Source organism: Protomyctophum bolini (genome assembly GCF_963924005.1).
Source record: "Protomyctophum bolini genome assembly, chromosome: 9".
NCBI lineage: Eukaryota > Metazoa > Chordata > Actinopteri > Myctophiformes > Myctophidae > Protomyctophum > Protomyctophum bolini.
In genome coordinates this window covers 913,599-927,327 of record NC_137870.1, presented here as the reverse complement: position 1 = coordinate 927,327, position 13,729 = coordinate 913,599, and the positions used below count along the sequence as shown (strand labels likewise).

Sequence of the window (13,729 nt, the reverse complement as noted above, 5' to 3'; positions counted from 1 at the left end):
AAAAGACGGCTCCGCGAGGCAACTATCTGGACATACCCACGTGTTCGGGGAGATGTCCTCTACCACCCCACAGTCTCCGCTAAGCGGGAGAGGTGTAAAATTCACAGCAGCAGCCCTTCTACTGGGGTCAATGCAAAGAAATGTACCGTTTCTGGACCCAGAATGGACACTGGACAAAAGACGGCTCCGCGAGGCAACTATCTGGACATACCCACGAGGCAACTATCTGGACATACCCACGTGTTCAGGGAGATGTCCTCTACCACCCCACAGTCTCCGCTAAGCGGGAGAGGTGTAAAATTCACAGCAGCAGCCCTTCTACTGGGGTCAATGCAAAGAAATGTACCGTTTCTGGACCCAGAATGGACACTGGACAAAAGACGGCTCCGCGAGGCAACTATCTGGACATACCCACGCGTTCAGGGAGATGTCCTCTACCACCCCACAGTCTCCGCTAAGCGGGAGAGGTGTAAAATTCACAGCAGCAGGCTGCTGCTGTGAATTTGAATGAAGGGCTGCTGCCAGCAGCCCTTCTACTGGGGTCAATGCAAAGAAATGTACCGTTTCTGGACCCAGAATGGACACTGGACAAAAGACGGCTCCGCGAGGCAACTATCTGGACATACCCACGTGTTCAGGGAGATGTCCTGTAGGCCTACCACACCCCAGTCTTTGCATCGTGTCGCAAGAAATGGCGGCGGGCCGCACGGACACGTTGCACGGATCTAAACTCTCCCTCTGCGGGGACCACATTATTATCCGTTTTCATTTAAATCGGGTTTAATTCCCGTTTATTTATTGCATTGACATTAGCAGAAGCGTTTGCGCATGCACCATTAACTACGCGCTGCGCTCAGTCCGCTACGCGCATTCAAATCCAAATCATCAATATATGATCAAACATAGCAGTGATCAATATGATCAAACATAGCAGTGATCACAATATGATCAAACATAGCAGTGATCACAATATGATCAAACATAGCAGTGATCACAATGTGATCAAACATAGCAGTGATCAATGTGATCAAACATAGCAGTGATCACAATATGATCAAACATAGCAGTGATCACAATGTGATCAAACATAGCAGTGATCAATATGATCAAACATAGCAGTGATCACAATATGATCAAACATAGCAGTGATCACAATATGATCAAACATAGCAGTGATCACAATGTGATCAAACATAGCAGTGATCAATATGATCAAACATAGCAGTGATCACAATATGATCAAACATAGCAGTGATCACAATATGATCAAACATAGCAGTGATCACAATGTGATCAAACATAGCAGTGATCACAATGTGATCAAACATAGCAGTGATCAATATGATCAAACATAGCAGTGATCAATATATGATCAAACATAGCAGTGATCACAATATGATCAAACATAGCAGTGATCACAATATGATCAAACATAGCAGTGATCAATATGATCAAACATAGCAGTGATCAATGTGATCAAACATAGCAGTGATCAATGTGATCAAACATAGCAGTGATCACAATATGATCAAACATAGCAGTGATCAATGTGATCAAACATAGCAGTGATCAATGTGATCAAACATAGCAGTGATCAATATGATCAAACATAGCAGTGATCAATATGATCAAACATAGCAGTGATCACAATATGATCAAACATAGCAGTGATCAATGTGATCAAACATAGCAGTGATCAATGTGATCAAACATAGCAGTGATCAATATGATCAAACATAGCAGTGATCAATGTGATCAAACATAGCAGTGATCAATATGATCAAACATAGCAGTGATCAATATGATCAAACATAGCAGTGATCAATATGATAAAACATAGCAGTGATCAATATGATCAAACATAGCAGTGATCAATGTGATCAAACATAGCAGTGATCAATATGATCAAACATAGCAGTGATCACAATATGATCAAACATAGCAGTGATCACAATATGATCAAACATAGCAGTGATCAATGTGATCAAACATAGCAGTGATCAATGTGATCAAACATAGCAGTGATCAATATGATCAAACATAGCAGTGATCAATGTGATCAAACATAGCAGTGATCAATATGATCAAACATAGCAGTGATCACAATGTGATCAAACATAGCAGTGATCAATGTGATCAAACATAGCAGTGATCAATATATGATCAAACATAGCAGTGATCAATATGATCAAACATAGCAGTGATCAATATGATCAAACATAGCAGTGATCAATATGATCAAACATAGCAGTGATCAATATGATCAAACATAGCAGTGATCAATATGATCAAACATAGCAGTGATCAATATGATCAAACATAGCAGTGATCACAATATGATCAAACATAGCAGTGATCAATGTGATCAAACATAGCAGTGATCACAATATGATCAAACATAGCAGTGATCACAATGTGATCAAACATAGCAGTGATCAATATGATCAAACATAGCAGTGATCACAATATGATCAAACATAGCAGTGATCACAATATGATCAAACATAGCAGTGATCACAATGTGATCAAACATAGCAGTGATCAATATGATCAAACATAGCAGTGATCACAATATGATCAAACATAGCAGTGATCACAATATGATCAAACATAGCAGTGATCACAATGTGATCAAACATAGCAGTGATCACAATGTGATCAAACATAGCAGTGATCAATATGATCAAACATAGCAGTGATCAATATATGATCAAACATAGCAGTGATCACAATATGATCAAACATAGCAGTGATCACAATATGATCAAACATAGCAGTGATCAATATGATCAAACATAGCAGTGATCAATGTGATCAAACATAGCAGTGATCAATGTGATCAAACATAGCAGTGATCACAATATGATCAAACATAGCAGTGATCAATATGATCAAACATAGCAGTGATCAATGTGATCAAACATAGCAGTGATCAATGTGATCAAACATAGCAGTGATCAATATGATCAAACATAGCAGTGATCAATATATGATCAAACATAGCAGTGATCACAATATGATCAAACATAGCAGTGATCACAATATGATCAAACATAGCAGTGATCAATATGATCAAACATAGCAGTGATCAATGTGATCAAACATAGCAGTGATCAATGTGATCAAACATAGCAGTGATCAATGTGATCAAACATAGCAGTGATCAATGTGATCAAACATAGCAGTGATCAATGTGATCAAACATAGCAGTGATCAATATGATCAAACATAGCAGTGATCAATGTGATCAAACATAGCAGTGATCAATGTGATCAAACATAGCAGTGATCAATGTGATCAAACATAGCAGTGATCAATATGATCAAACATAGCAGTGATCAATGTGATCAAACATAGCAGTGATCAATGTGATCAAACATAGCAGTGATCAATGTGATCAAACATAGCAGTGATCAATATGATCAAACATAGCAGTGATCACAATATGATCAAACATAGCAGTGATCAATGTGATCAAACATAGCAGTGATCAATGTGATCAAACATAGCAGTGATCAATATGATCAAACATAGCAGTGATCAATGTGATCAAACATAGCAGTGATCAATGTGATCAAACATAGCAGTGATCAATATGATCAAACATAGCAGTGATCAATGTGATCAAACATAGCAGTGATCAATATGATCAAACATAGCAGTGATCAATGTGATCAAACATAGCAGTGATCAATGTGATCAAACATAGCAGTGATCACAATGTGATCAAACATAGCAGTGATCAATATGATCAAACATAGCAGTGATCAATATATGATCAAACATAGCAGTGATCAATGTGATCAAACATAGCAGTGATCAATATATGATCAAACATAGCAGTGATCACAATGTGATCAAACATAGCAGTGATCAATGTGATCAAACATAGCAGTGATCAATGTGATCAAACATAGCAGTGATCAATATATGATCAAACATAGCAGTGATCAATGTGATCAAACATAGCAGTGATCAATATGATCAAACATAGCAGTGATCAATGTGATCAAACATAGCAGTGATCAATATGATCAAACATAGCAGTGATCAATGTGATCAAACATAGCAGTGATCAATGTGATCAAACATAGCAGTGATCAATATATGATCAAACATAGCAGTGATCAATGTGATCAAACATAGCAGTGATCAATGTGATCAAACATAGCAGTGATCAATGTGATCAAACATAGCAGTGATCAATGTGATCAAACATAGCAGTGATCAATATATGATCAAACATAGCAGTGATCAATATGATCAAACATAGCAGTGATCACAATATGATCAAACATAGCAGTGATCAATATGATCAAACATAGCAGTGATCAATGTGATCAAACATAGCAGTGATCAATGTGATCAAACATAGCAGTGATCAATATGATCAAACATAGCAGTGATCAATATGATCAAACATAGCAGTGATCACAATATGATCAAACATAGCAGTGATCAATATGATCAAACATAGCAGTGATCAATATATGATCAAACATAGCAGTGATCAATGTGATCAAACATAGCAGTGATCAATATGATCAAACATAGCAGTGATCAATATGATCAAACATAGCAGTGATCAATGTGATCAAACATAGCAGTGATCAATGTGATCAAACATAGCAGTGATCAATGTGATCAAACATAGCAGTGATCAATGTGATCAAACATAGCAGACAGTGATCAATATGATCAAACATAGCAGTGATCAATGTGATCAAACATAGCAGTGATCACAATATGATCAAACATAGCAGTGATCAATGTGATCAAACATAGCAGTGATCAATATGATCAAACATAGCAGTGATCACAATATGATCAAACATAGCAGTGATCAATGTGATCAAACATAGCAGTGATCAATGTGATCAAACATAGCAGTGATCACAATATGATCAAACATAGCAGTGATCAATATGATCAAACATAGCAGTGATCAATGTGATCAAACATAGCAGTGATCAATGTGATCAAACATAGCAGTGATCAATATGATCAAACATAGCAGTGATCAATATGATCAAACATAGCAGTGATCACAATATGATCAAACATAGCAGTGATCAATATGATCAAACATAGCAGTGATCAATATATGATCAAACATAGCAGTGATCAATGTGATCAAACATAGCAGTGATCAATATGATCAAACATAGCAGTGATCAATATGATCAAACATAGCAGTGATCAATGTGATCAAACATAGCAGTGATCAATGTGATCAAACATAGCAGTGATCAATGTGATCAAACATAGCAGTGATCAATGTGATCAAACATAGCAGACAGTGATCAATATGATCAAACATAGCAGTGATCAATGTGATCAAACATAGCAGTGATCAATGTGATCAAACATAGCAGTGATCACAATATGATCAAACATAGCAGTGATCAATGTGATCAAACATAGCAGTGATCAATATGATCAAACATAGCAGTGATCACAATATGATCAAACATAGCAGTGATCAATGTGATCAAACATAGCAGTGATCAATGTGATCAAACATAGCAGTGATCACAATATGATCAAACATAGCAGTGATCAATGTGATCAAACATAGCAGTGATCACAATATGATCAAACATAGCAGTGATCAATATGATCAAACATAGCAGTGATCAATGTGATCAAACATAGCAGTGATCAATGTGATCAAACATAGCAGTGATCACAATATGATCAAACATAGCAGTGATCAATATGATCAAACATCGCAGTGATCAATGTGATCAAACATAGCAGTGATCAATATGATCAAACATAGCAGTGATCAATATATGATCAAACATAGCAGTGATCAATATGATCAAACATAGCAGTGATCACAATATGATCAAACATAGCAGTGATCAATATGATCAAACATAGCAGTGATCAATATATGATCAAACATAGCAGTGATCAATGTGATCAAACATAGCAGTGATCAATATGATCAAACATAGCAGTGATCAATATGATCAAACATAGCAGTGATCAATGTGATCAAACATAGCAGTGATCAATGTGATCAAACATAGCAGTGATCAATGTGATCAAACATAGCAGTGATCAATGTGATCAAACATAGCAGACAGTGATCAATATGATCAAACATAGCAGTGATCAATGTGATCAAACATAGCAGTGATCACAATATGATCAAACATAGCAGTGATCAATGTGATCAAACATAGCAGTGATCAATATGATCAAACATAGCAGTGATCACAATATGATCAAACATAGCAGTGATCAATGTGATCAAACATAGCAGTGATCAATGTGATCAAACATAGCAGTGATCACAATATGATCAAACATAGCAGTGATCAATATGATCAAACATAGCAGTGATCAATGTGATCAAACATAGCAGTGATCAATGTGATCAAACATAGCAGTGATCAATATGATCAAACATAGCAGTGATCAATATGATCAAACATAGCAGTGATCACAATATGATCAAACATAGCAGTGATCAATATGATCAAACATAGCAGTGATCAATATATGATCAAACATAGCAGTGATCAATGTGATCAAACATAGCAGTGATCAATATGATCAAACATAGCAGTGATCAATATGATCAAACATAGCAGTGATCAATATGATCAAACATAGCAGTGATCAATATGATCAAACATAGCAGTGATCAATGTGATCAAACATAGCAGTGATCAATGTGATCAAACATAGCAGTGATCAATGTGATCAAACATAGCAGTGATCAATGTGATCAAACATAGCAGACAGTGATCAATATGATCAAACATAGCAGTGATCAATGTGATCAAACATAGCAGTGATCAATGTGATCAAACATAGCAGTGATCACAATATGATCAAACATAGCAGTGATCAATGTGATCAAACATAGCAGTGATCAATATGATCAAACATAGCAGTGATCACAATATGATCAAACATTGCAGTGATCAATGTGATCAAACATAGCAGTGATCAATGTGATCAAACATAGCAGTGATCACAATATGATCAAACATAGCAGTGATCAATGTGATCAAACATAGCAGTGATCACAATATGATCAAACATAGCAGTGATCAATATGATCAAACATAGCAGTGATCAATGTGATCAAACATAGCAGTGATCAATGTGATCAAACATAGCAGTGATCACAATATGATCAAACATAGCAGTGATCAATATGATCAAACATCGCAGTGATCAATGTGATCAAACATAGCAGTGATCAATATGATCAAACATAGCAGTGATCAATATATGATCAAACATAGCAGTGATCAATATGATCAAACATAGCAGTGATCACAATATGATCAAACATAGCAGTGATCAATGTGATCAAACATAGCAGTGATCAGTAACAGCATCCCACTCACTGTCAGATCTGCCGCCTCCACTGAGAGTTTTATTAAGTCTAGGCTCAAAACGTTCCATCTGCTCTTTACTGCACTTTATATGATATACGTTCTCCGTAGCCTACTGCCTTTTAACTGCTCTCTTTTCTCTTCTATTTTTATTATTATTTTTTTTAATTTATTTACTGTTTCACTGATGTATTGCATTGCACTGACTGTATATCGTATTGTTTTCTTTGACTAGTGAAGCACTTTGGGTACGATGCGAGTAGTTTTTAAATGTGCTTTACAAATAAAATAGATTTGATTTGATTTGATTTGATAGCAGTGCACGTTAACGTTTAGCAGCTTCTGTTTATCCAACAGATTCCTCCCGGACCTTTCAGTACATCGGAGTCGGAGGTTTCATAAATTATGATTTAGTCTTACTGCAGGAAACAGGGTTAAGGTTAGGTTTATAGGCATATAGCTTTTAGCTTTTGTCAGGTTTAAGTTCAGGATTGAGGTTATAGGTTTAGGCTTAAGTTAGGGTTTATGGGCTAGGAATGTTGTCCTATATGCAGGCAGTGGATCCCAAAGTGGGGTCCGGGGACCCCCAGGGGTCCTCGAGGGAGTTCCAGGGGGTCCCCAGCTAAATGATATAGTTTGGAACCAAATGGACCCTTATGGGTCTGTGACTCTGAGAGTGTACAAATGGAACCAAATGGACCCTTATGGGTCTGTTAACTCTGAGAGTGTACAAATGGAACCAAATGGACCCTTATGGGTCTGTTAACTCTGAGAGTGTACAAATGGAACCAAATGGACCCTTATGGGTCTGTGACTCTGAGAGTGTACAAATGGAACCAAATGGACCCTTATGGGTCTGTTAACTCTGAGAGTGTACAAATGGAACCAAATGGACCCTTATGGGTCTGTTAACTCTGAGAGTGTACAAATGGAACCAAATGGACCCTTATGGGTCTGTGACTCTGAGAGTGTACAAATGGAACCAAATGGACCCTTATGGGTCTGTGACTCTGAGAGTGTACAAATGGAACCAAATGGACCCTTATGGGTCTGTGACTCTGAGAGTGTACAAATGGAACCAAATGGACCCTTATGGGTCTGTGACTCTGAGAGTGTACAAATGGAACCAAATGTCTGAGAGTGTACAAATGGAACCAAATGGACCCTTATGGGTCTGTGACTCTGAGAGTGTACAAATGGAACCAAATGGACCCTTATGGGTCTGTGACTCTGAGAGTGTACAAATGGAACCAAATGGACCCTTATGGGTCTGTGACTCTGAGAGTGTACAAATGGAACCAAATGGACCCTTACGGGTCTGTGACTCTGAGAGTGTACAGACGGAACCAAATGGACCCTTACAGGTCTGTGACTCTGAGAGTGTACAAATGGAACCAAATGGACCCTTACGGGTCTGTGACTCTGAGAGTGTACAAATGGAACCAAATGGACCCTTATGGGTCTGTGACTCTGAGAGTGTACATATGGAACCAAATGGACCCTTATGGGTCTGTGACTCTGAGAGTGTACAAATGGAACCAAATGGACCCTTATGGGTCTGTGACTCTGAGATGAGAGTGTACAAATGGAACCAAATGGACCCTTATGGGTCTGTGACTCTGAGAGTGTACAAATGGAACCAAATGGACCCTTATGGGTCTGTGACTCTGAGATGAGAGTGTACAGACGGAACCAAATGGACCCTTATGGGTCTGTGACTCTGAGAGTGTACAAATGGAACCAAATGGACCCTTATGGGTCTGTGACTCTGAGAGTGTACAAATGGAACCAAATGGACCCTTATGGGTCTGTGACTCTGAGAGTGTATACAAATGGATCCAAGTGGACCCTTATGGGTCTGTAACTCTGAGAGTGTACAAATGGAACCAAATGGACCCTTATGGATCTGTTACTCTGAGAGTGTACAAATGGAACCAAATGGACCCTTACAGGTCTGTGACTCTGAGAGTGTACAAATGGAACCAAATGGACCCTTATGGGTCTGTAACTCTGAGAGTGTACAGATGGAACCAAATGGACCCTTACGGGTCTGTAACTCTGAGAGTGTACAAATGGAACCAAATGGACCCTTATGGGTCTGTAACTCTGAGAGTGTACAAATGGAACCAAATGGACCCTTACGGGTCTGTAACTCTGAGAGTGTACAAATGGAACCAAATGGACCCTTATGGGTCTGTAACTCTGAGAGTGTACAAATGGAACCAAATGGACCCTTATGGGTCTGTTAACTCTGAGAGTGTACACATGGAACCAAATGGACCCTTACGGGTCTGTAACTCTGAGAGTGTACAAATGGAACCAAATGGACCCTTATGGGTCTGTGACTCTGAGAGTGTACAAATGGACCCAAATGGACCCTTATGGGTCTGTAACTCTGAGAGTGTACAAATGGACCCAAATGGACCCGACAGGTTCCCCCGGTTCCTGCTAGAGCCGTAAAACTCCTCTCTTATGGGGGTCCCGGCATGTCCTTTCAAATAGGGGGTCCTGAGAGGCTAATGAGTATCATTTTGGGGGTCCTTGACATGAAGGCTATAATATAGCAGAGCTGTGTCCATATTATGGACACAGGTCTGTGATTGGTCAGCGTTTACGTCATGCGTTCAGTCATGGGCCTATAAAAGGCCGTGGGTTCTCCTTTAAATGTAAATCCTAACGAAGTTTTTGTTTTGGCTCAAAAAAAAACCAAAAACATTTACCCGCCACACACTTTAAAACTCAACCACGGAGCATGTTCAGGAGCACATTATAACATATATAACATACATATAGCATGTTCAGGAGGAGCACACGTAACAGACAACATGTTTAGGAGCACGTATAACCTCAGTGGACTGCTGACCGTCCTCTACAGCATCGGCTCCAAGCCCCTGGAGCTCTGGGGCGTGACGGCCCGCCACGGCCACGTCCGGCGGGTCACGGACGACGACATCCAGTCGCTGGTGGTGGAGGTGAAGGGGAACAACGTGAGCACCACCTACATCACCTGCCCCGCCGACCCGCGGCGCTCCATGGGCGTCACGCTGCCCTACCTGGTGCTCATCGTCAAGAACCTCAAGGACTACTTCAGCTTCGAGGTGACCGTGCTGGACGACCAGAGGAACCGCCGGCGCTTCCGCGCCAGCAACTACCACAGCCGCACCAGCAGCACGCCCATGGTCTGCACCATGCCCATGCAGCTGGACGAGGGCTGGAACCAGATCCAGTTCAACCTGAAGGACTACACCTTCAAGGCCTACGGCACGGGCTTCGTGGAGGCGCAGCGGCTGCAGATCCACGCCAGCTGCCGCGTGCGCCGCGTCTACTTCTCCGACCGCATGTACGCGCCCGACGAGCTGCCCAACGAGTACAAGCTGTACATGCCCATCAAGAACAGCCGCCAGAGGAGGCTCCTCCTCCTGGACGGCGCCCCCCAGAGGCAGCACGGGGGGGAGCCCGACGGAGGCCAGGGAGACGGCGGGGGGGGCGGGGGCGGGGCCGAGGACGGGGAGGAGCAGCCCCCCGAGGAGGAGGAGGAGGAGGCGTCCACGGTCACCAGCACGCCGGGGGACGAAGACGAAGACGACGCCTCGGGGATGGAGGCGGGGGATGAGCCGGCTAGTGACCAAGATGAAGATGAAAATGACGATGCGTCGGTTGAGGACAGTTAGTCCACAGGCCTGTGAGGAGGGACAGTTAGTCCACAGGCCTGTGAGGAGGGACAGTTAGTCCACAGGCCTGTCTTTAGAGTGTTCTGAGAGGAGGGACAGTTAGTCCACAGGCCTGTGAGGAGGGACAGTTAGTCCACAGGCCTGTGAGGAGGGACAGTTAGTCCACAGGCCTGTGAGGAGGGACAGTGAAGCCCGTCTGCGACCGTCTGCCGCGCGGCGCCGCCTGGAACATAGAACTGTGTTCTATCGGCGCGCCGGGCGGCGCGGTGCGGCGCGGCGGACGGAGCCGGTGTGTGGTGGGCTTTAGTCCACAGGCCTGTCTTTAGAGTGTTCTGAGGGGAGGGACAGTTAGTCCACAGGCCTGTCTTTAGAGTGTTCTGAGAGGAGGGACAGTTAGTCCACAGGCCTGTCTTTAGAGTGTTCTGGGAGGAGGGACAGATAGTCCACAGGCCTGTCTTTAGAGTGTTCTGGGAGGAGGGACAGTTAGTCCACAGGCCTGTCTTTAGAGTGTTCTGAGAGGGACAGTTAGTCCACAGGCCTGTCTTTAGAGTGTTCTGGGAGGAGGGACAGTTAGTCCACCGGCCTGTCTTTAGAGTGTTCTGAGGGGACGGACAGTTAGTCCACAGGCCTGTCTTTAGAGTGTTCTGAGAGGGACAGTTAGTCCACAGGCCTGTCTTTAGAGTGTTCTGAGAGGGACAGTTAGTCCACAGGCCTGTCTTTAGAGTGTTCTGAGAGGGAGGGACAGTTAGTCCACAGGCCTGTCTTTAGAGTGTTCTGAGAGGGAGGGACAGATAGTCCACAGGCCTGTCTTTAGAGTGTTCTGAGGGGACGGACAGTTAGTCCACAGGCCTGTCTTTAGAGTGTTCTGAGAGGGACAGTTAGTCCACAGGCCTGTCTTTAGAGTGTTCTGAGAGGAGGGACAGTTAGTCCACAGGCCTGTCTTTAGAGTGTTCTGAGAGGGACAGTTAGTCCACAGGCCTGTCTTTAGAGTGTTCTGGGAGGAGGGACAGTTAGTCCACCGGCCTGTCTTTAGAGTGTTCTGAGAGGGACAGTTAGTCCACAGGCCTGTCTTTAGAGTGTTCTGGGAGGAGGGACAGTTAGTCCACAGGCCTGTCTTTAGAGTGTTCTGGGAGGAGGGACAGTTAGTCCACAGGCCTGTCTTTAAGGAGGAACAGGAAAAGCAACTGCTCTGCCGATGATTAACTATACGGTGAAAACCAACGGCTGCTTCGAGAGTTAATTGTTACACATGTCTCCCAGGCCATGGGAACAGGTAGCATGTCTCCCAGGCCATGGGAACAGGTAGCATGTCTCCCAGGCCATGGGAACAGGTAGCATGTCTCCCAGGCCATGGGAACAGGTAGCATCTCTCCCAGGCCATGGGAACAGGTAGCATGTCTCCCAGGCCATGGGAACAGGTAGCTTAATGTCTCCCAGGCCATGGGAACAGGTAGCATGTCTCCCAGGGCATGGGAACAGGTAGCATGTCTCCCAGGCCATGGGAACAGGTAGCATGTCTCCCAGGCCATGGGAACAGGTAGCATGTCTCCCAGGCCATGGGAACAGGTAGCATCTCTCCCAGGCCATGGGAACAGGTAGCATGTCTCCCAGGCCATGGGAACAGGTAGCTTAATGTCTCCCAGGCCATGGGAACAGGTAGCATGTCTCCCAGGGCATGGGAACAGGTAGCATGTCTCCCAGGCCATGGGAACAGGTAGCATGTCTCCCAGGGCATGGGAACAGGTAGCATGTCTCCCAGGCCATGGGAACAGGTAGCATGTCTCCCAGGCCATGGGAACAGGTAGCATCTCTCCCAGGCCATGGGAACAGGTAGCATGTCTCCCAGGCCATGGGAACAGGTAGCATCTCTCCCAGGCCATGGGAACCGGTATCTTAATTGGTGGGGAAGCAAGTAATCCAGGTCCAGTTTGTCTCAGCAGTGTATCCATGTTTTACAGCGTGAGACTCTAGGAGGCTAAGCCGTCCACACATTTTTTTCCCATATGTTTTATATATATTTTTTTACATAATACATAAACTTTAATTTGACGGCAACGGAAACTATGCCCACGTTTGGAGACAATAGACAACATGGTCCAGCCGTTTCCCTTTTTTTTTTTTTTTATTCAGTCAAGGTGAAAGACGGCTTTGGTTAAAAAGAATGGGCAACTCCAGAACCATCTTATCTGGACCGGTTCCAGAGGGCCACTATAGTCCCACACTCACTCCAGAGGACCACTATAGTCCCACACTCACTCCAGAGGGCCACCATAGTCCCACACTCACTCCAGAGGACCACTATAGTCCCACACTCACTCCAGAGGACCACTATAGTTCCACACTCACTCCAGAGGACCACTATAGTTCCACACTCACTCCAGAGGGCCTCTATAGTTCCACACTCACTCCAGAGGGCCACTATAGTTACACACTCACTCCAGAGGGCCGCTATAGTCCCACACTCACTCCAGAGGGCCGCTATAGTCCCACACTCACTCCAGAGGACCACTATAGTTCCACACTCACTCCAGAGGACCACTATAGTTCCACACTCACTCCAGAGGGCCACTATAGTTACACACTCACTCCAGAGGGCCACTATAGTCCCACACTCACTCCAGAGGACCACTATAGTTCCACACTCACTCCAGAGGACCACTATAGTTCCACACTCACTCCAGAGGGCCTCTATAGTTC

General features: G+C 43.1%; 1 protein-coding gene across 1 annotated transcript; it reads left to right on the top strand.

The window, feature by feature from the left end:
• Window positions 1–10,186: 10,186 nt before the first annotated feature.
• LOC308321240 (cilia- and flagella-associated protein 20-like) lies at window positions 10,187–11,032 on the top strand (the record flags this gene model as incomplete). Its single annotated transcript, XM_080772080.1, has 1 exon — window positions 10,187–11,032. The coding sequence occupies one exon, from the start codon at window positions 10,187–10,189 to the stop codon at window positions 11,030–11,032; it is 846 nt and encodes a 281-aa protein (XP_080628206.1).
• Between the last annotated feature and the right edge of the window lie 2,697 nt (window positions 11,033–13,729).